The sequence below is a fragment of the Centroberyx affinis genome, unplaced genomic scaffold, assembly GCF_046629955.1.
Source record: "Centroberyx affinis isolate AG114_WGS23_722 - 3 ecotype Tasmania unplaced genomic scaffold, CSIRO-AGI_Caff_v1 ptg001945l_1, whole genome shotgun sequence".
NCBI lineage: Eukaryota > Metazoa > Chordata > Actinopteri > Beryciformes > Berycidae > Centroberyx > Centroberyx affinis.
The window spans coordinates 91456-113963 of record NW_027280303.1 but is presented as its reverse complement, the minus strand read 5'-3'; the positions used below and the strand labels follow the sequence as shown (position 1 = coordinate 113963).

Here is a 22508-nt window from a genome sequence, read left to right as displayed (position 1 = left end):
CGGAGCCAACAATCTACTGGGATGATGTGGATAATGTGGATGATTTTGGTGTCTATATACTCATCACTTAATGGTGAAGTCGACCAACAGGACAATCTTCCAAAATTCACTGTATTCCTCTAACAGGAAGATGCTTTGGGAACACAGCTTAGACCAATCCGGTCCACCCAGTGAGAATGAAAATGGGTCTGAGCCAGTCCATGTCCAGTCCATGTCCAGTTCGATCCAGTCTGACATAGTCCAGTCCAGTATCAGTCACAGGGGTCCTGGCATTGGGAGCAGTGGCTCATGTCTTCAGAGTAGAGCTCTACCTGGATGGTGACGTTGTAGAAACCAAACTTGTTGTGGAGGAGATCGGTGGCCTCGTGCAGCACAGACTGGGGGTCAGCGCCTTCCTCTGGAGGGAAGGGAGCACATCACATGATGAGAAAATAGGAAACAGCACAGTTACTCTATTCTACTCTACTTTGCTCTACTATAGTACACTCTGCTCTACTCTACTCTGCTCTATTAGTGAGTTATTAATGAAAAGTTCCTGTCTCCCTGGATTTTACATTAAATTAGAAGTATGCAGTCAAACAATAAGAGGCGTTTAAGGTGGTTTTGATGGGGTCCCCTCCATTAATAACTCCCTAAACTAATTTTAAGGGGATTTTGCATTAATTAAGGGATTATTTTAAGGGATTACTGGTTCATAGAGTGAATGTGTCAGATGTGTATTCTGCTTTTGCTTGAATCTACTTTGCTCTACTCTGCTCTTAACTTTGCTAAAGGTATTAGTGCCAGCACAGATTGTATTTGAATTGCATAACTTTGAATGTGTTATGTTATTATTCATTGAGTAAATGAATTCAAAAATAAAATGTATAAGTAACGATTTGAAATTGAATGCAATGACGTGAAATTGAGCTATAATTTCAAATAATTCAGTTTTTCCCTAATTTACATTTAGTTTTCTTGATTCAGTTCTCTGAGACGCACATCCAGGAACAAGTGACTTTGATTCCCTGAGTGCCAAGTGGAAGGCAGCTGTCACTTCCAAGGCTGCCAGCAGTAGCCCTGCCCCACTTTCCCTGCCAACCACAAGCCATGTGGCGCTGTGCCCTGCTCATCTCCTCAGCCGATGGGTGAGCATTATCTTGGTGGAGGGTTTGTGAGCCTCAGTGACCCTGCGCGCAATATGGAGTCCCTGACTGGTTACCGCACAGTTTGGAGTTTCTCCCGGTGGATGAGAGGGTTGCCTCAGTGCGACTGCGAGCTGCAGAGAGGAAAACGCTGACTTTTGTTTGAGTGCATGACAGTTTGGAGCGCTCTGCCTTCTTAGAGATGAACGGTTGGGTGCTGGAGAAGGCTCCACCTACTGACTTCATAGTCCTACTTCAACATTCACTTTAGCAATGGCTGGGATACCTGGAGGGGTATGATTAAGAGGAATGGCCTCACTGATTTGAACCCGAGTGGTGTGTTGTTATTGGACTTCCATGCTATGGATTGTCCATAACAAACACAATGTTCAAACGCAAAGAGGTACATAAGTATACATGGTACCAGAGCCCCTTGGGCCAAAGGTCAATTATTGACTTGATCATTGTTTCATCAGTCCTGAGACAATATGTTCTGGACATGTTCAGATGGAGAAGGCAGGACATCGCCCTGGCTGTTCTCAGCGGGGGCGGGGAAACGCTGACCTCAACCAGAGCCATTGTTGGAAGATGGAAGGAGCCAGTTGACAAACCCCTCAATCTGACAGTCACATCCTATTTTCAGGAGGCAGTGCTTTTATATTCTGGAGGGTCTGAGCCCAGTTCCATGGCAATGGTCACTGGGGTAGTTAGAAAGCTCCTCAGTGGCTAGTTGCCAGGGGTGGACGAGATCTGTCCTGAAATGCTGAGGGCTCTAGATATTGTTGGGTTGCTGTGGTTGATATGTCTCTTCAGTGTCATGTGGATTTTGGAAAGACAGGGGTGGTGTGTTCCGACTATTGAGGAACCACATTGCTCAGCCTTGGTGGGAAAGCCAATGCTTTGAGAGGAGCCCATTGTTGAACTTTGGATTCAAGAGGAACAATGCAGATCTTGGTCACAGAACAGTGGACCTGCTTTTTACTGTCTCACAGATAATTGGGGGGTCATGAGAAGTTACTAATCCTGTCTACAGGTGGATTTGGAAAAGGCCTATGACCGTGTTCCCTGAGATATCTTGTGGGAGGTGCTGCAGGAGTATGGAGTGCCGGGGTCACTCCATACTATGTTCATGTTCTTGGCATTACGTCAAGCTCGAACAAGGTGGCCATCAGACTCGTTAAGGATGTGCCTTGACCCTCTTCTGTTTGTGACATTCATAAACAGGATATCAACAAGCATTACCATGGTTCACTACCAGAAAAAGGTGGCCTGCCCTATCCTGATGAGGGGTGAGCAGCTGTCCCAAGTGGAGAAGCTCGGGAAGGATTTAAGATTGACCACTGGTTAGGTGCAGCGACTGCAGTAATGCAACATTGGACAGCAACAGAAAGAGCTGAGCCACCAAGCAAAGCTCTCAATTTACACGTTGATCTTCACCCCAACCCTCACCTATGGTCACAAGCTCTTATTCATGAGTGAGGGTAAAAATGCAGTTTCTCCAACAAACTAAATATGAATATTTTAAGTTAAATGCAATAATTCTTACATTCAATTTCAAGCCATTGCATTCAATTCCAAATTGTCTCTTACAAATACAATTTTTGAATGACATGTATCCAAAAAAAAGTTTTCATTTTTTTAAATTCAGAATTTCAATACGAGCATGAATTGCACAAATTCATATTCATAAAATTCAAATACAATCTCTGCTGCCATTTCACCAGATTATATGCTGTTCTACTTAACTCTACTCTACCTACCTATACTCTACTTTATTGTACTTCATTCCGCTCAATTCCATTGTTTACTCTCTATTCTGCTCTACTTAACTGTACTCCAATCAACTCTACACCACTCTATCCTATTCATCTCTACTCTGCTGCTCCTCTATATTCTTGTGTATTGCACTGTACTCTACTGTAGTGCTCATAGAGCAGTATGTTATATTACCTATGGCCAGGTGAACAGAGACCAGTGCCTGACCGACAGTCAGGCCCCAGAGGTGCAGACAGTGCATGGACTTCACAGCCTTCAGAGACAGCAGGACCTCCTTCACCGAGTTAAACTCTATTCCCTTTGGAGCCCCTGGAAAACAACAGGACATACAATGACACACAGTATCTCAACATATCAACAAGCTGTTACCTGTTTGGAGTTAAAAAAATTATATTTCATTGTACTCACAATCGGACCAGTGGTGTAGCAGCCTAATTCTCAAATGTGATCTCTCTTAAAAGATCTATTCTTGTATAACTTCCATCATTTTGGCACTACTTATTATAATGAATACTGTGAATTTATGTCATAAAGATGTATGTCAGCAAATTAAAAGGTGAGTAAACTGAGTGTAGGTGAGTTTACCCTCTCCTACATCCCTGGTCATAAGCACATTTGTGCACAGAAACCTTTTAAAAATGAGTTTGAGTTGATAGGGAAGAACACAAATTCTAGAGTGGACATGAGTTTTTTCCCAGCATGAGAAAATATATGTCGATCCCCATGGTTGTTACCTTCCATGAGTATCCTGAAGACATCTCTGAGGATGGTCACCGTGGTGCAGAGGACAAAGACCGAGAACAGGAAGGTACAAATGGGATCTGCAACTTTGTATTCAGGCTGAAAGAGAGAGGGAGGTTATGGGGGAATACGTTTAAAAAGAGTTAGAGTATGGAAAGTATGGAGAGGAGGGAGGGAAGAGAGGAGATGTCAGATGGTGTTTTCCACAGTGTCAGGAGGCATTTAAAGTGCTCGGGGCAGCGTTATAGACGGTCAATCAAGCAGGAACATCTTGCATGATGATGGGGAAAGTTAGCTCTTTTGAAACTGAAAGTAAATCAGACTTTTCTCACTTCCATCTGGATGTAGTAACCAGCAAAATGGAGCAAAATCAAAATAAAAACAAAAGGCTACTTATTTCTGACAATAATAAAGATGGAAATTTAAAACACCTTGGTTGCATAAGTGTGCACGCCGCTTATAAATCCGGGTTGTAATTGTGTCAAAGATTTAACTAATCACAGTCAAAAGCACAAAGCTAATTTGCCTTCACCTGAATTGAAGTGATACTAATTGGATCAATTACAACCAGGATTTCACTGGTGGTTTCTTTGTTGCATAGTGTATGTCGGCGTGAGACAGGCATGGAGCTGCTGCAAAATCTCCAAGATCTTATTGTTGAGGGGTTCAGATTAGGAGAGAGAATACAAAGATTTCACAGTGAAGAACATAATGAAGTAGTGGAGTAAATAACGCCAGGCCACCTACCCTACATCTTCCCCTTGATCTACCCTTTGTGCTTTATGTAATTCCTATTTTGTAATGTAATGTGATTTGGATAACACTTTACAATAAGGGTCACTAAGTTAAGGGTTAGTTAATGCATAATAAGGGTTAGTTAATGCTTAATAGCATTAACTAACCCTTAATTAACAGTTAACTAAAGTGTAATTTACTAATGGTGTTCATGTTAACTAAGGTATTATACATTATTTAATAGCTTATAAAGATGACTTCAATAATGTATAAATTAATACCTTAGTTAACATGAACACCATTAGTAAATGATTACTAGACACATTAGTTAACTGTTAATTAAGGGTTAGTTAATGCTTATTAAGCATTAACTAACCCTTAACTTAGTGACCCTTATTGTAAAGTGTTACCGTGATTTGTTATGAATGTGCTGCAGAACAGGAACCTGCTGTAAAATAACTGAGTCAGGCCAATCTAACTGGAACATGTTTTTAACACCTGTAATGTTACTTTTGAATCTTTCCTGTATAATAAAATGAGAATGAAATTAAATTAAAAAAATATGGCAGCAGCTGGACCTTGCCTAGATCAGAAGAGAGGCCAACATCAACCTTTAAACAACTGCAGGACTGTATGGGACAGTCTGGACACTCCATGCGTTGATCAATTCTACAATAAAAATCAAACTACATCATATCCATTATATCAGAGTTGGACGACACTGACTGGACCATATTTGATTTTTATTAAAAGGCAGATGTCAGTCTGATATATTGGCAAACTGATACAGTATATCAGTCTGATCTGTAACTGACCCGGAAGTAGATGATGGTCGCCGCCACCATGACTCCAATACTCTGCAGCAGGTCGCCGACCACGTGGATAAACGCCGCGCGGACGCTGGTGTTGCCGTGGCCACCGAGGAGCGTGTGGGAGTGGCCGTGAGCGACGGGACTCTGGCCGTCCTCGTCTATCTGGTGGTAGCCGGCACCGTGGGCGTGGAAAGTGGTGGAATGGTGGAGGATATAGGCCATACTAGAGAGAGAGAGAGAGATTGATTGTACACAGGGAACATTATACTGCATTCATGTTGAGCCTGGTCTCATGGCGTTTCGTGAAAAGAGCACAATGTCTTCAAATGCAAATGTGTGCTCAGTGCACACCAAGTGAGAGAAGTACATTTACCCACTAGGAAAGGATTATGTGAAGGAGCCACAACTAGAAAGTTTCTCTTATTTAACTGTATCCCAAACCGGAGTCATTCCTATGTTCCCAGGGTCCTATGTTCCCAGGGTCCTATGTTCCCCAAATTTATATGGCACATAATGGGAACATGACAAAGGGTCCTATGTTCCCAGGGTCCTATGTTCCCCAAATTTATATGGCACATAATGGGAACATGACAAACGGTCCAATGTTCCCAGGGTCCTATGTTCCCAGGGTCCTAGGTTCCCCAGCTCTATATAGCACATAATGGGAACCTGAAAAAGATGTCCCCCAGCTCTGTATTCACTTAATATGGTTAGTTAGGGTTGGGTTAGGGTTAGGGTTAAACATAGGACCCTGGGAACATAGACCCTGGGAGGGCAAATATGTAGAACTGGGGAACATAGGACCCTGGGAACATAGGAACCTTTGTCATGTTCCCATTATGTGCCATATAAATCTGGGGAACACAGGACCCTGGGAACATAGGACCTTGGGAATATAGATACGCTCCCACCAAAACCTTACCCTAACCCTAACTAAAACAAATTGTTTCAGTTGCCTACCCTTAACCTTAATTTAAGTTATTTTACTTGGCCAAACTGAACCGTTAGCTAACCAATTCGCATGACGAACAGGTGAAAATGGTGTGTCCAATTGTCACATAATCGTTTTGTGGTGAAGGAATGTAATCTTAACATAATTTGTGTCCACTACATATAATCTGTTGTTTGCAGATTGTTTGGTTTTACAGCAAACCAAACTGGAGCCTGTCTCAAAGGACTTTACAGTGAACGAGCCAACCTATCTAACAAATCAACAATCACAAAGTATTTTCTAAGTAGTATTTCCTGCCATGGCATTTTAAATGTGATCACAAAATGACTTATGTGATGAAAATTGTTCAGTTTGTTGGTTTTATTTGAAATGAATCTATCATTCTCTACACTTGACTACAGATATTTCCTTGCAGGTGACAGGAATTAAAACATTGAGAAATCGGGTCCATCACCAAAACCCAAGTTCCTAAGTAGTATTTACCTGCTGAAAGCTGAGGTGAACGGTATTTCCTAGTTCCTAGTAGTATTTCCTAGTAGTATTTCTAGTAGTTTCTTGAACAGTGCAGTTTTCGATACAATTTTGGCCATAATTACATACTATGTCACAAATTCAAATGTAATATACTCATGAACACCCGGAATGCTGAGAAGCGCTCACATGATGTTGACGATGACGGCGCAGCCAGAGGTGACTAACATCACGTGGCCGTCGATCTCGTAGTCGTTGCGTATGATCCTCTCGATGGCTAAATAGACCAGAACACCCGTAACGATCCAGATGGACATGACTGAGACTAGTGCCCCGAGGATCTCTGTCAGCAGAATAGAATAGAATAGAATAGAATAGGATAGAATAGAAAGACAGTAACAATCAGAATCACTTTAATGGCCAAGCACAATAGGTGTACAAGAATTTGTCTTGTTGCAGACATACTAGTAGTATGGTACCGACACACATGGTACAGGACAACAGACCCCTAAAAGACTAACGTAGTAGTAGGCTACATTAAGTTCCATAACCAACAATATCTTATAGCAGTGATTCTCAACCTTTTTCATATCAAGGACCCCCAATGTAGTTCACATTAGGCCCACGGACCCCTATTTGACCTAAACCTGAGAATATTTTTATTGTTTGATACGATTTTGTCCAAAATTTCCGTGACTATCTCTATTGTAGGTAGACGAGTTAACAGTGAAACTAGGACCAAAATAGTCTACATTGATTCAACATTCTTGCAAATTAAATAATGGTGAAGTTTAACATTTCATCATTTTGCTGTGGACCCCCTGGAACCCCCCCAAGGACCCCTGGTGGTCCCCGGACCCCACGTTGAGAACCACTGTCCTATAGAACCAGAACCTTCAACTCCTACCTAATGTTGGACAAAGACCTGTAAGATCTCACCAAACTTCTAAGATTACACCAAGAATTTACATAGACTTACAATTGGGACCTACACACGTGTAGCATCACTGTGATGTTAGCTTTACTTAGACTTACAATGAAGATCCAGGAGTTAGACACAGGTAGTTTAGTTGTAACGTTAGCTTTATATAGACTTATAATGGAGACCTAGGAGTTAGACACATGTAGTTTAGTTGTAATGTTAGCTTTACTTAGACTTACAATAGAGACCCAGGAGTTAGACACATGTAGTTTAGTTGTAACATTAGCTTAGATTTACAATAGGGACCCAGGAGTTAGACACATGTAGTTTAGTTGTAATGCTAGCTTTACATAGACTTACAATAGGGACCTGTGAGACACTCATGTAGCTTAGCTGTAACGTTAACTTTACATAGACTTACAATGGAGACCCAGGAGATAGACACATGTAGTTTAGGTGTAATGCTGCGTTCACGTATATCAACCCCAGTTGAGCTGGGTTAGAGTGTTAACACCTATGCTACAGTGCATTTATTATGGGCATATTCATATGGTTATGCTTTAGAGGATAGTGACACTTTGATAGGCTTCTCCTTAGACACATCTGGCCCCTGCATGTGTAAACCTGTCATAAAAAACACATCCTTGGATATAAATCAAAATGAACATAATCTCCTGAACCCTATTATGTATCTGGTGCCAATAGTTCTGGATTAAAGGGCAGTCCCAGAGTGCATGTACTAGAGTTCCCACAGATCCTTGACACTTCCAACAGTTAACGGCATCCTTAAGCCCAAATTGATGTAATCTTGATGGTGTCCATAGTAAAGCATCCAATTGGGGTCTGAATGTTAAATACTGCAGACCATTTTGACTGACTGATTCATTTATTCATTCATTCAGTCTATCCCTCCCTCCCTCCCTCCATCCATCCATCCATCCATCCATCAATCCATCCATCCATCCAATCATCCAATCATCCATTTATCCATTCTAAGGTAGCTTAGCTCTGGTCCTGAGTCTGACCTTTATAAACAATTCTTATTCATTAATCAATCAATTTATGTAAATCACCCATCCATCGAAGCATCCATCCATCCATTCGGAGCTGTCTAATCTCTGGTCCTGACCTGATCTGTGCCAGCCAAAGTTCATGGTTTTGGTGGGCGGTCTGGAGGAGATCCACAGGGAGAACAGGCTCACCATCATGCTGCCAAAGTCTGTCAGGAGGTGGGCTGCGTCTGTCATGATGGCCAGGCTGTGGGCCAGGTAGCCTCCTGGAGGAAAACAGAAAATTAACGGATCAGAGCAGTGTGACAGACGTTCCTGTTAACCTGCCAAATCACCCGGACCAGTCCCACAACACTGTTTACACCTGGAAACCACTGCGGGCGTGTCCAGGTGAGCAGTCCTAACAGCGCTAGTGGATTTTAAATAAACGACTGTCAAGCCGCCTTTGGATGGATATAGCGATTTCCTCAACCGAAATATATCCTGCAAGCTGTTGTGGATGACAGATATTGGTAAGAATAACCCCCTAATCCAGCCCAGTGCAGACTACAGTTTCCTTTTACCTCCACATAGCATGGTGAGCTGGACACATGTGCAAATTGGTCACAGTTCAAGAAATGCGACTATGGTGTATACGGGAGCGTATGTTCCCAGGGTCCTATGTTCCCAGGGTCCTATGTTCCCAGGGTCCTATGTTCCCAGGGTCCTAAATTCCCAAGTTCCTATGTTCCCAGAGTCCTATGTTCCCAGGGTCCTAAGTTCCCAAGTTCCTATGTTCCCAGGGTCCTAAGTTCCCAGGGTCCTATGTTCCCAAGGTCCTTTGTTCCCAGGGTCTTATGTTCCCAGGGTCCTATGTTTCCAAGGTCCTTTGTTCCCAGGGTCCTATGTTCCCAGGGTCCTATGTTCCCAGGGTCCTATGTTCCCAAGGTCCTTTGTTCCCAGGGTCCTATGTTCCCAGGGTCCTAAATTCCCAAGGTCCTATGTTCCCAGGGTCCTATGTTCCCCAGTTCAATATTCTGTTAACACACATTAACCCTCCTATTGTGTTCGGGTCAAATTTGACCCGTTTCAAGTTAAAATATTTCATAAATATTATCCAGTTTTTTTTATTGGAACAAGGCTTCAAAACAGCTATATAAACACAACAAAACCAATGGTTATCATTTTATTTGACTTTGAAGGTCTCTAAAAAAAATTGTTACATCTGTGGTGTTCCGGGTCAAATCTGACCCAAGAGAATATGGAGTATATAGGGTCTGGGTGGTTCTGTGGATAACATTTTACTCAAACTTGACTCAAACTCTTGTTGGGTTGGGTTTGATCCACAAAACTACCCAGAATGTTTTATTGCTGCATGCCATACTATTAAAAACCAATGTTCTCTGTGGGTCAGATTTTACCCTATTTTTGATGATTTGGTTTGGGGAACATCTTTTTCAGGTTCCCATTATGTGCAATATAGAGCTGGGGAACATAGGACCCTGGTAACATAGGACCTTGGGAACATAGGACCCTGGGAACATAGGACCCTTTGTCATGTTCCCTTTATGTGCCATATACATCTGGGGAACATAGGACCCTGGGAACATAGGACCCTGGGAACATAGGAATAACTCCGGTGTTATACATGTCCTAACTGGCATCTATTGCTCCACATATCTTACTGCAGGTTTGAATATTTCACTCAATATAAGTGTGCTAAAGATTCACTGAAGCGGATACAGAATATGTATATGACATTGTCGTACAGTATGGGAAAAATCAGAGGTGTTAATTATGCCTGCCTTGGCCATTTATAGGTCTTAGATGCATTCAATACTGACATCCCATTTTTCCCCAAGAGTAATGCCTTAGGAAAAAGAGGTGTGACATTATTTTATATTCTATCATAAAAATCTGGGCAGTCAGCCACTGAATACGAGTTATTTTATACCCCCTGCAATAAAGAAGTTTTGTGTTCAAACTAAAAAAAAGAATAAAAGTTCCTTAAAGCTCTCTCTCCTTAAAGCACTGCTTTGTAGTTCCTTTCACAGAGAAGTGTGGAGATATTCTAGCATTCACCATTGTGCCTATAAATGAATATATAAAGTAACATATTTATTGGCTCTGAGTGTGGGAAATCTAGGAGATAATGGAGGTGAATATTGGACGTTTGGATTCAGAACACTAGGATTATGCTGTTTGGAGTAATTTTATGGTCCTTTTTTTTTGCCCTTTTTGGAATTTCACCAGGGTTTCATCTGACTTGAGAGTGAGCAGATAATGACAATTTTCATTTTTGGATGAACTATTTCTATAAGATTGCTGCCATGGAACATTTGCTGATATTGTTGAATGAGAATTGGTTTGGTGCGTTTGATGTTTTACCTCCTTTTTATGCTGACATAAATCTTTATGGCCTAAGCATATCATAGCAAGTAGTATCAAACTGATGTAAGTTATGAGGATAGGGTCTTTAAAGGAAAAAACGGTAACACTTTACAATAAGGGTACACTAAGTTAAGGGTTAGTTAATTAACAGTTAACTAATATGTAATTTACTAATGGTGTTCATGTTAACTAAGGTATTCATTTATACATTATTTAATAGTTTATAAAGATGACTATTAAATAATGTATAAATTAATACCTTAGTTAACATGAACACCATTAGTAAATGATTACCAGACACATTAGTTAACTGTTAATTAAGGGTTAGTTAATGCTTATTAATCATTAACTAACCCTTAACTTAGTGACCCTTATTGTAAAGTGTTACCCATAAATCTTTATGGCCTAAACATATCATAGCAAGTAGTATCAAATTGATGTAAGTTATGAGGATAGGGTCTTTGAAGGAAAAAACCCATCAATACTTTACTGAAAATATAATTGATTTTTGTTCATGTTGGTGGTCAGTTGCCTAAGGATGATAACCAAATGGAGGTCATAGTTAACCTTCCTTTTTATTTAACACCAATGGGCTTCCTATTAGGGCTGAACGATTTTGAAAAAATATCTAATTGCGATTATTTTGACTGATATTGCAATTGCGATACGATTCGCGATATTAGCGGGAATGATCATTTTTACATCATTATTCTCATTTTCACTGAAAAACGTATTAAAATGATTATGGTGTGATTTTTGCGGGGATCTGTACCAAACAAAAATGTTTTCTTAAGTCTGTAGAATATGATGTGTAGGCCAGGACATCTCTGCAGCACCACAATATTTCATTTCAAATGGTATTTTGACACATTTCACCTTTTAACAAATATTGCGCCTCCTGCGATTTGAAAATTGCAGTCGGCCATATTGCGATTTCGATACAATTTTCGATTAATTGTTCAGCCCTACTTCCTATGATGCGACCGAAAACGGCCTCTCTTCCGTTTAAAGTTCTGTGAGCTAGAAATCTGCATGTCTGAGCTCGTGTCATTTTTTTCCCCTCCTCATATGAACTCTTACCTATGACCTCGCCGATCATGAAGACGAGGCAGACGGCTGAAGCGATGTAGAGCTTCTTCTTGGCCAGCAGCTTGTCCCCTCCGTCCTCACGGGGCACCGCGGCCGCCTTGGCGCCGTGGCAGTGGGCGCCGACGGGCCGCTTCAGCTCGATGGCGCCGGGCATGCCCCCGTTCTCGAAGGGGAAGCTGGGATACTCCTCTTTGGAGTCGGAAAATGAGCTGTAGGGATCCAGGAAATACGATGACATGAGTGAATCTCTGAGTGAATACATGAAATTGAGCATCATTTCTTTCATGATTCAAGTTCAAATTCAGGTTTATTTATATAGCCCTTCATCACAAGATAATTGTCTCAAAGGACAATCAACAATCAACCATAGGACAGAATGATAATAATCATTATCATCATCAATAATTACATTTTGTTGAATGTAAACACTCTACATCAGTGTTTCTCAACCTTTTTCATATCAAGGACCCCTAATTTAGTACAAATTAAGGCCATGGACCCCCATTTGTTGAGATTTTATCTCTCAGACCCAAATCTGAGAATATTTTTATTGTTAGATATGATTTTGTCCAGAAATCTATGACTATCTGTATTGTAGGTAGAGAGATAACAGAGAAACTATGATCAAAACATGATCATCATTCTTCTACATTCTCTAGTTGTGTTCACTTTTTGTAAATGAAATGATGGTGAAGTTTAACAATTGATCAATTTGCTGGGGACCCCCTGGAACCCCCTCAAGGACCCCTGGTGGTCCCCGGACCCCACGTTGAGAACCACTGCTCTACATGATGCAACCATGCAAAAAGGGACATTTCCATTAGGGTAAGACCAATATGGGTGTTTTGAAGAGCAACACCGAAACCGACACTCGTACCGTTATTTTATGGATTGAAGCTGCTAATATTCAATATCTTCAAATTTGACCATTCTCATGCCATAAAATTCAGAGTTTCCCCCAGAATTTTATACTTGTCAGGGTGGGGAAATAGACCATGATGGGAGGCTAAAACTCACAAAAAAATGTAATTACCCAGGATGATACTAGTGGTCATAAAATGTATTGATGGATACTTGTGTGGAATTTGATCAAAATGTCTCATTAGATCATCGGTTCAGGTTGAAAGATTCCCATAGACAACCAGTGCAGTATTGATCAATTGTATAATAAATATGTAATCAATCAAACTGCATCATACCCATCATATCAGATGGTGGTCGACACTGACTAGACCAGATCCCATTTTTAATAAAAGGACAATATCGGCCTCATATATCAATCTAACTCTAGTTTCAATAGCTATCCATGTTGCACAAGTGCTACATGGTTTTAAAGGTTGAGTGTTTAACTACTCAGTGTTTCACCTGAGAATTACACATGTGACACAACACACATCAGACTGGAATCTAATCAACAGAGTGGATGAAATGCTGACTTCTCCATTTTCCCCTCACACACACACACACACACACACACACCCAGGTTGCCGTTCTCTCCGTGTGCAGTGAGGAGCTGCGATGATGTGGCTAATGAGGTGGAAAAAAACTAATTTGGGCTCACTGGAGATAACCACACACACACACACACACACACACACTCGCTTTCTCACACTCGCAGGCTAATACACACACTTTCACATAAGAGATTGCCAATGCTCCCTGATTAAGCGTTATCACAGAAACACACACACACGCACACGCACACACACACACACTCTCAGGGGATGTCCAAGCTGAAAGGGATCAGCCAAGTGGAAAACAGATTCTGTTCAATTACACCACTGGGACATAAGAGCAAACACCCCCCCCAACACACACACACACACACACTCTGAAGCCGTGGGGTATGTTCAAATCTAAGCATATAGGCACCATATGTTGGGATCATACATGTAGACAAAACATGCAGACTGTCTGTGAAAGATTAGTACAAAATACTCTCAACCAAACACATGTAGCAGCACACACACAGGTGAGTATGCACACACACACACACACACACACACAGTATTGAATGGCATGGCAACAACATGGTCATAAATAATGTCTAAATATACATATACATAACAATAAGGCTAGAGAAAGAGAGATACCAGAAAAACGCTCTCAGGCACTGATGCTTGTTTTCACGTTTCAGCACTTTGGCCGTCTGTCTATGTCACCGCGCAGTGGTTCTCAACGCGGGGTCCGGGGACCACCGCGGGGTCCTTGAGGGGGTTCCGGGGGGGGGTCCCCGAGCAAATTGACGAATTGTTCAGCTTCAGCGTTATTTCATTTACAAGAAGTGAACACAATTAGAGAATGTAGAAGAATGACTGTTTTGATCATAGTTTCTCTGTTATCTCTCTACCTACAATACAGATAGTCATGGGATTCTGGACAAAATCATATCTAACAATAAAAATATTCTTGATTTGGGACAGAGAGAAAAAATCTCATCAAATGGGGGTCCTTAATTTCTCATTACATAAACATTAATTATCCATTAAAAATAACACAGCTTTAAAAAAAAAAAAAAAAGTAAGGTTAGTAGTGGAGACACCAGAAATTAAGGGACTTTTCATGCCTTTTGTGCATGATTTACAAGGTTATTAGTGAGTTATTAATGAAAAGTTCCTGTCTCCCTGGATTTTACATTAAATTAGAAAGTAAGCAGTCAAACATTAAGGGGAGTTTAAGGTGGTTTAGATGGGGTCTCCTCCATTAATAACTCCCTTAACTCATTTTGAAGGGATTTTGCATGAATTAAGGGGTGAATTAAGGGATTATTTTAAGGGATTCCTGGTTCGCAGAGTAAATGTGTCTAAAAAAAAAAAAAATCTACAACCATTCCTCTGTCCCCGGAATGATCATGTATGTTTGAGCAGTGGTTGTCAAGCTGGGGTTCGGGGACCTCCGGGGGTCCTTGAGGGGATTCCGGAGTGTCCTAGAGTAATTTCGCTAGAATTTAATTCGCTAGAAACGATCCCAGTTAGAGAATGTATAAGAAGAAGTGAGGTGTGAAGCTGAAGCCAGGAGGAAGACGACCTCCAGGGGGAACAGGCCATGAGGACTGTGTTTACAGCCAAGTGATCTAAACTGGCCTAGTTTACTGACTTCCAGTCCACTGTGAGGGCCATAATGTTTTTAATCTTAGTCTTTAACCCTCTGTCTATGATAGTCTATCCACTGGCAGAGCACTTACCTACTTACCACTATCTTGTCATCCTTTATTTTGATGAATTATACCGTCCAGATGAAAGATGGGGAGGGAAATTTGCTTGTGTTCTGAGTTAGGCAGTGATGTATTGGTAAATAAAGTCCTTATCTTCAACTAACTTATCAGTTTGACATAACTTTCTGATGTCTGCTATGGATTTACGTCATTAAGATTTGTATAAGCCTAAAATGGTGGTAAAATCTATTCCTCAATTTAAAAAAAACAACAAAAAACAGGTAAAATGTATTAAAGTGGGTTTTAGCCTTCACTACATCCCTGCATGTTAGGAAATGCCATGTGCTCCAATTCGTTTAAAGAGGTAATAGGTAACGTTTTTATGGCATAAAATGACTATATCTAGGTTGATAAGGTTATTGATCAATATCAATGACTCAATGGCTATGAGATTTATGGCTTTCAAAACTGTGTTTCAGAACAAAAACTCCCCGTCCACTGGAGTTCAACACACTCCAGCAGTGCTTTTCAGACCCCCTCTGATGAGGAGTCAGCTGATATGGAGTGAATGATATGTAGTATGAATTTATTGTAAGACAGCATCAAAAATAGTATGTCCACCTGTATTGCTTGGATGGGCACAAACAAGCTTTAAAACTCTTTAGAACTTAACCTTGTTTATAACTCTGCGTTACCACTTTAACTCCTTGGTTTGCAACATGACAACACTTAACGCACACTTGGTCTCCTACATTTTCAAAATATCGGACGGTCATCATTTTGGAATATAGCTTATTCAATATCCCACAGGGGCGAGTGTACGACAGTTGCTGGCGATATCACTGAACACTGCAGGGACCTGAGGGAGTATTCATCGGTCTGTGAAATGATATGATGTGAAGAGCTGCCCTCTGAAATAATAACCATCAAGCACTTAATTCCAACTGCAATCTACCATATCAGAGCGCCATACAATATTTCATATTGACATGGCGATGCCTGCAGCGAAAAAGGATTGCTAAACAGCAGAAAATGAGCGAGGTCTTTTCTTTCTAGGGAATAGGATTGGCCAAAACCCTCTACAGGACTAGTCAAAACCATGAAGACGTGACGTATCTTAAATGAACTAATCAAAATTTTACCCGGAGAAAAAATGCAATTCATATTCCACGACATGAGGTGCAGTTATACCTCTGTTTCCTGTGGAGCTGGAGCCATTCCAGTGACACAGTGCAGTAGCAAGGCTGTGGCTTTGGTAGAGAGGCTTTCAAGAGTTAGCTAACGTTAGAGGCAACAGGGATAGTGGTTTAGCCAGGAGTCATTCCTATGTTCCCAAGGTCCTATATGTTCCCAGGGTCCTATGTTCCCAAGGTCCTATATGTTCCCAGGGTCCTATGTTACCAGGGTCCTATGTTCCCAGGGTCCTATATTCCCAGGGTCCTATGTTCCCCAGATTTATATGGCACATAATGGGAACATGATGAAGGGTCCTATGTTCCCAGGGTCCTATGTTCCCCAGTTCTACATATGTGCTCTCCCAAGGTCCTATGTTCCCAGGGTCCTATGTTCCCAAGGTCCTATATGTTCCCAGGGTCCTATGTTACCAGGGCCATATGTTCGTAGGGTCCTATGCTCCCAGGGTCCTATGTTACCAGGGTCCTATGCTCCCAGGGTCCTATGTTACCAGGGTCCTATGTTCCCCAGATTTATATGGCACATAATGGGAGCATGACGAAGGGTCCTATGTTCCCAGGGTCCTATGTTCCCCAGTTCTACATATGTGCTCTCCCAAGGTCCTATGTTCCCAGGGTCCTATGTTCCCAAGGTCCTATGTTCCCAAGGTCCTATGTTACCAGGGTCCTATGTTCCCAAGGTCCTATGTTCCCAAGGTCCTATGTTACCAGGGTCCTATGTTCCCAAGGTCCTATGTTACCAGGGTCCTATGTTCCCCAGCTCTATATAGTACATAATGGGAACCTGAAAAAGATGTTCCCCAGCTCTGTATTTGCTTAATATGCAGTTAGGGTTAGGGTTAGACATAGGACCCTGGGAACATAGGACCCTTTGTCTTGTTCCCATTATGTGCCATATAAATCTGGGGAACATAGGACCCTGGGAACATAGGACTCTGGGGAACACAGATACACTCCCGTTTAGCCATGCTCAGCAAATCAGCTAGCATGATAGCTTGACAGCCACAAAGCTAAACATGTGTAGCTCTGTCTTTGTGGACAAAATGTCAGTTAGACAAAACAGTCACAGACAAAACATAATAAAAGAGAATGCTAAGGTAAGGCAGTGTGGTATTGTTGTTGGAATTTTAAGCTAGCCTAGGCTACTGCAGTGGTTCTCAACATGGGGTCCGGGGACCACCAGGAGTCCTTGAAGGACTTGTTAAACTTCACTATTATTTCATTCACAAGAAGTTAACACAATTAGCGAATGTAGAAGAATGACTATTGTGATCATATTTTCACTGTTATCTCTCTACCTACAATACAGATAGTCATGGAATTCAGAACAAAATCATATTTGACAATAAAAAATATTCTCAGATTTGGGTCAGAGAGAAAAAGTCTCATCAAATGGGGGTCCGTGGCTCTAATGTGGACTAAATTAGGGATCCTTGATACGAAAAAAAGTTGAGAATCACTGGCCTACTGTCATGGCCAAGCTAACATAAAGAGTTGTAAAACTTGTTAAATGTAGCGCGTCTTTGCAAAGATCAAATGTAAAACGGTCAAGACAGAAAGTCTCAGGAACTGAATGCACTGACTTATACTGCTGTTGGACAAATTACAAAAAAAGTGAACTGTTCTTTTAGCTTCTCATAGCATAAACATTTCATGGCCCAGGTCCCTGAGCGCCTCCTAGTGTTTACGAAAAGAAACTGGTCTACCAGGTATGGCAAGATATGGCCACTGACCATACAAGCCCACATTTGATCTTGTATCATTATAATAGAGAGCAAAGATCAAACATAAAAACACCAGAAAATGTATTTGGAAGCCAAATCTAAAAAAAGAAATCGTATCAGGGAGCATTCAGGACCAAACTTCCCTCTAAGCTGATAGTTTAATGCATCTATCTCTAATAATTTATGACATCGACCAAGTAATAATATCTTACCAGTCTGTACTTCTAATAATTTTTCACACGGACCAAATAATATCTTGTCAGTCCCTACTTCTAATAATTTGTCACAATGACCAAATAATATCTTATCAGTCAGAAATGTAGTGAATATCAGCAGGTTTGGACATTTTGGTGGTAAATGAATTAATAGTTAAAGATATGTGATTGGATAGAGTGTTATTGAGCATCAGCTGTTGGGTGCTGCTTTTAAAAAGGGCCCCATTATAGGAATTACATTTAGTCTTTTCAGATATGTATATATATATATATATACACAAACACAGTACAGTGTTGTTTTAGTGGTTAAATTTAATGTTATTGCATTGTTAAAAAGCCATTTTTCCAGGCAGTTTCAGACCAGTAAAGGCATCACAATTGGACTTGGCCCTGATTGGCTCCCTCACTAAACCTACAGCTCGCCTAATTATGCTGCCTTCAGGTCCTGTCGGAAATATCCAAATTATGAAGGAATTTGTTCATAGAAATGAATTAAACAAACATTCATTACATTGTTGCATGTTCTGTTCTTCATTGTGTTGCTGCAGCACAAAGTAGCTCTATGCTGCTTGATTTAAAAATAAAACAACAGACGCCAGAAAAACTACTTTTGTTACAGACGAAAAAACAAAACAAAACAAAAAACACTGGAATGCCCGAAAAGTCATATTTGCGGCCGTGAACGAAGAGCACTTGAAAGCAGCATTAGCTACCTTACAGGCTGTTAGGGCGATAATGAGGTTTTTGTTTTGTTTCTCTTTCATTCCGTTTGTTGTAAAAGTTAAAATATCGTGTTTAAACATCGCTTGCAGATTCTGAGAAACGGAATAAAAAATAATCTGGATTTTAAACAGTGTGCGATGCTGCTACAGCCTGTCTAGCTACTGTATACGCCACTTCGATGCCAGCTGGGGGAACATGACACAGCAAGCACACACACGCACACACACACACACACACAGAAGGAGCAAATGGTGCATGAAATCCCAAATGCGGTGCCATATGCACACACTCATTCAAACACACAGGACCGCATGCAAACCATCTCTCTCTAAAGCTAAATCTTCACAATTGTATTTTCGGGGGTGATGGATATTTCATTTTTTTTTCCTTACAAATGAATCCAATATGTCATTATAGTCTATATATACATATATAGCCTATATATATATATATTTTAAATGCACTGTTATAATAAATAGCCTATTTATAAATGGCTGGTTTCACTCATTAGAGTTTATTTCACAATACATCCATCCAGTATCGGCTTTCCTCTGACAGCTGTGGTAATCACACCTACCGTAATTAGCCTAATAGTGTGTAAAGTTTCTGTCAGGTCGCATCCTTCCTAAACGGCAAATTGCTTGGGAAAAGTGGGGAAAAGAGCTGCTTTGGGACGGTGAACGACTTCATAGGAGGGATCAATTTAATTCCCATTATCCTGTACGGTTAAAATGAGCTAGTTGTGATTGAGTAGGCCTACAAAAAGATGCAACAGAACAGAACAGAACATCTGGAGATTCAGTTTAAAGCAATATTCCACTTAGTTTTAACATGGGGTGTTATTCGGCTCTTGGCCGCTATGAAAACCAGAGTATAAACTAGCCTACTCACCAAGATTGGATGCGAGTTTGTAGTGTTTGAATGAGGCCATGGAAATATCCTGAAAACTTACATTTAAGACGTTTGTGAACCGATTCAACAGCATATGCTGCTTCTAAGACAATAGAGCAGTAATTAGTTATTATTATTCTTGGTTTACACAAAATTTAGGCTAGTATTCAAAAATAAAAGTAGATCCGGTCTCCCAAACAGGCACTTACTCCTAAATGGTATTCCTCCGCTACGTTCTGTCTATCAATAAAAATGCTAGTTGGCGAAATGACGTTCTAGAAACTTCGACCAAAAGTCAATTGAAAATCACAGCAGCAGGATCTATTGTTGCATCTGTTCACAAATGTGTTAAATGAAAGTTTTCAGGCTATTTTCGTGGCCTCGTTCAAATGAATGGGAAGTGAAAATTCGAACGTCACAAACTCGTCCAGCTGAATCCAATCTTGGTGAGTAGTTTATGGTTTTCATGGAGGTCACGTGCCAACTAACCCCCATGTTAAAACTAAATGGAATGTTGCTGTAAGGCTTTGCGGAGCGAGACCGAGGAACTATTTCATCCCATTCTGCCGCAATTAAAGGCTACAATGAATTCGTTCGAAATTATTATTTTCAGTATGAGGTAACTTTCCACTTCTGCTTTTAGTGCGACGTTGAGGAAATCGCCTAGGTGTGTTTTCCAGCCGGCCCGGCGGGGATGGGTGGTGCTCGTGGTAAATGAACCGTTGAGCCCATAACACCCTCCTGATCAGTGATGAGGAATTGGATTCATTGCATTGCAGTACATTACAGAAATCAATAGGAAATGCTTTTGCTGTATCGGGCTAATCTGCGTGATTTGCTGCGCAGTAAAACTACATTTATTTGCTTGAATGAACTTTTGGTGCAATAGCCTATTTGGTCCAAGGTCCTAAATGAATTTCTTCTTCGACTATAGTTTAATTGGGATTATTAAAATAAGCGATGAGTTTTTCAATAGGCTAACCAGATCCATATTTTACAGTTTATACAGGTCCATATTTTATATAGATCTATATTAGATAACCAGGGCCACATTTGATATGTTTTTTGTCCACTAGATCCATATTTTAGGCTATGTATTTTGGTTAACCGTGTCCATATTTATTTATTTTTTGTTAACTAGGTCCATATTTTATATATTTTTTGTTAACTAACTCCATATTTTATATATCTTTTGTTAACTAACTCCATATTTTATATATTTTTTGTTAACTAGGTCCATATTTTAGGCTATATATCTTTTGTTAACTAGGTCCATATTTTATATATTTTTTTGTTAACTAACTCCATATTTTATATATATTTTTGGATAACCAGGTCTGTATCTTATTTTTTTGTTTGTTTTTTTGTTTGTTTTTTGTTTTAATAGGCTAAGTCCATTTTTAATAAGCATTGTTGTTATTAGCCTATTATTATTATTAGGCTACTATTAGGCTATTATTGTTGTTGTTATCGTTATTGATAGGCTATTGTTATTATTAGGCCTATTATTATTATCATTAGGCTATTATTATTATTTTGGCATAGCCAGGTCTATATTTAATATTTTTGGGGCATAACCAGGTCTATTTTATGAATTAATTTATTATTATTTTGATTACCAGCTCCATAGTTTACACATTATCTGGACAACCAGCTCCATATTTTCAGATTAAACTTTCAGATATGGAATGAATCTGCCTCGACAGCCCAAGCTGGCCCCAAGATGCTCATTTTAATATGGGCGTGCGCTGTGTTTTTCGTTATTAAATGACATTTTTTTCCAAAACCCTTGCGAATGATAACGAATCTGCAAAAAAAGATAATCAGCCACTTTGGATGCATAGCCCTATAGAAGTGTCTATTCCTTATTGTTCGAAATCAGCAGATGATGTTCTGCTCTGTCCCGGGCTGAGTGTGTGTAGGCTATAGGAGCCGCTGCCTCGCTAATGACAGATGATGAGTGTTTAGCATTGCTCGGTGAACTGGCCCCGGGGCCATTTGTCACACAGGCTGTCCAGAATCAAGCCAAGCATGGAAATGAATTTGTTCATTCACATAAAACAAACCCCCGCGCGAGCTGCTTCACATGCGGCACGCGGTCACACACACTGAACACCGATGTCCCCTCGCAAAACCCCTAAAAAAAACACTTTCTGTCAACTTCATGAATCTTAACAATTTTTCATATATTTTTTTTAATCAGATATAAGCTTAATGTAACCATTGGGTGTGTTCGGCTAACTTTGCAAGGTGCAGAACATGCAGCATAAAGCCTAAAATATCAATGAAACCATGCAGCCGAAACATGAACCATGACACACGCACGCGCACACACACACACACACACACACACACACTCACCTTTTCAGTTTTAGAGAATACATTTTCGCATTCTTCTCGTGTATCAGGTGCGACTTCTCCGAATTCGCCGCGGTAGTATCCATTTATTCTGTCGTGGGTGAGAAAAGACGAAAAAAAAAAAAAAGAAGGTGAATTTTTTTTTTTTTTTTAAACCCGAGGATGCTGCAAGGAGTTTCGGCGACAAATCGACCAATCCTTTTTTTTTTTCTTTTTTTTTTCTTTTAAAAGACGCTGGGAAAAGTCAG

At 40.5% G+C, this 22508-nt stretch overlaps 1 protein-coding gene across 1 annotated transcript; it reads right to left on the bottom strand.

Moving 5' to 3' along the window:
- Positions 1-251: 251 nt before the first annotated feature.
- On the bottom strand, positions 252-22346 carry slc30a2 (solute carrier family 30 member 2). Its single transcript, XM_071530586.1, has 8 exons — positions 22264-22346; positions 11994-12211; positions 8663-8809; positions 6801-6954; positions 5192-5411; positions 3635-3740; positions 3075-3209; positions 252-397 (listed from the first exon to the last, which is right to left on the bottom strand). The coding sequence occupies exons 1-8, from the start codon at positions 22344-22346 to the stop codon at positions 252-254; spliced, it is 1209 nt and encodes a 402-aa protein (XP_071386687.1).
- Between the last annotated feature and the right edge of the window lie 162 nt (positions 22347-22508).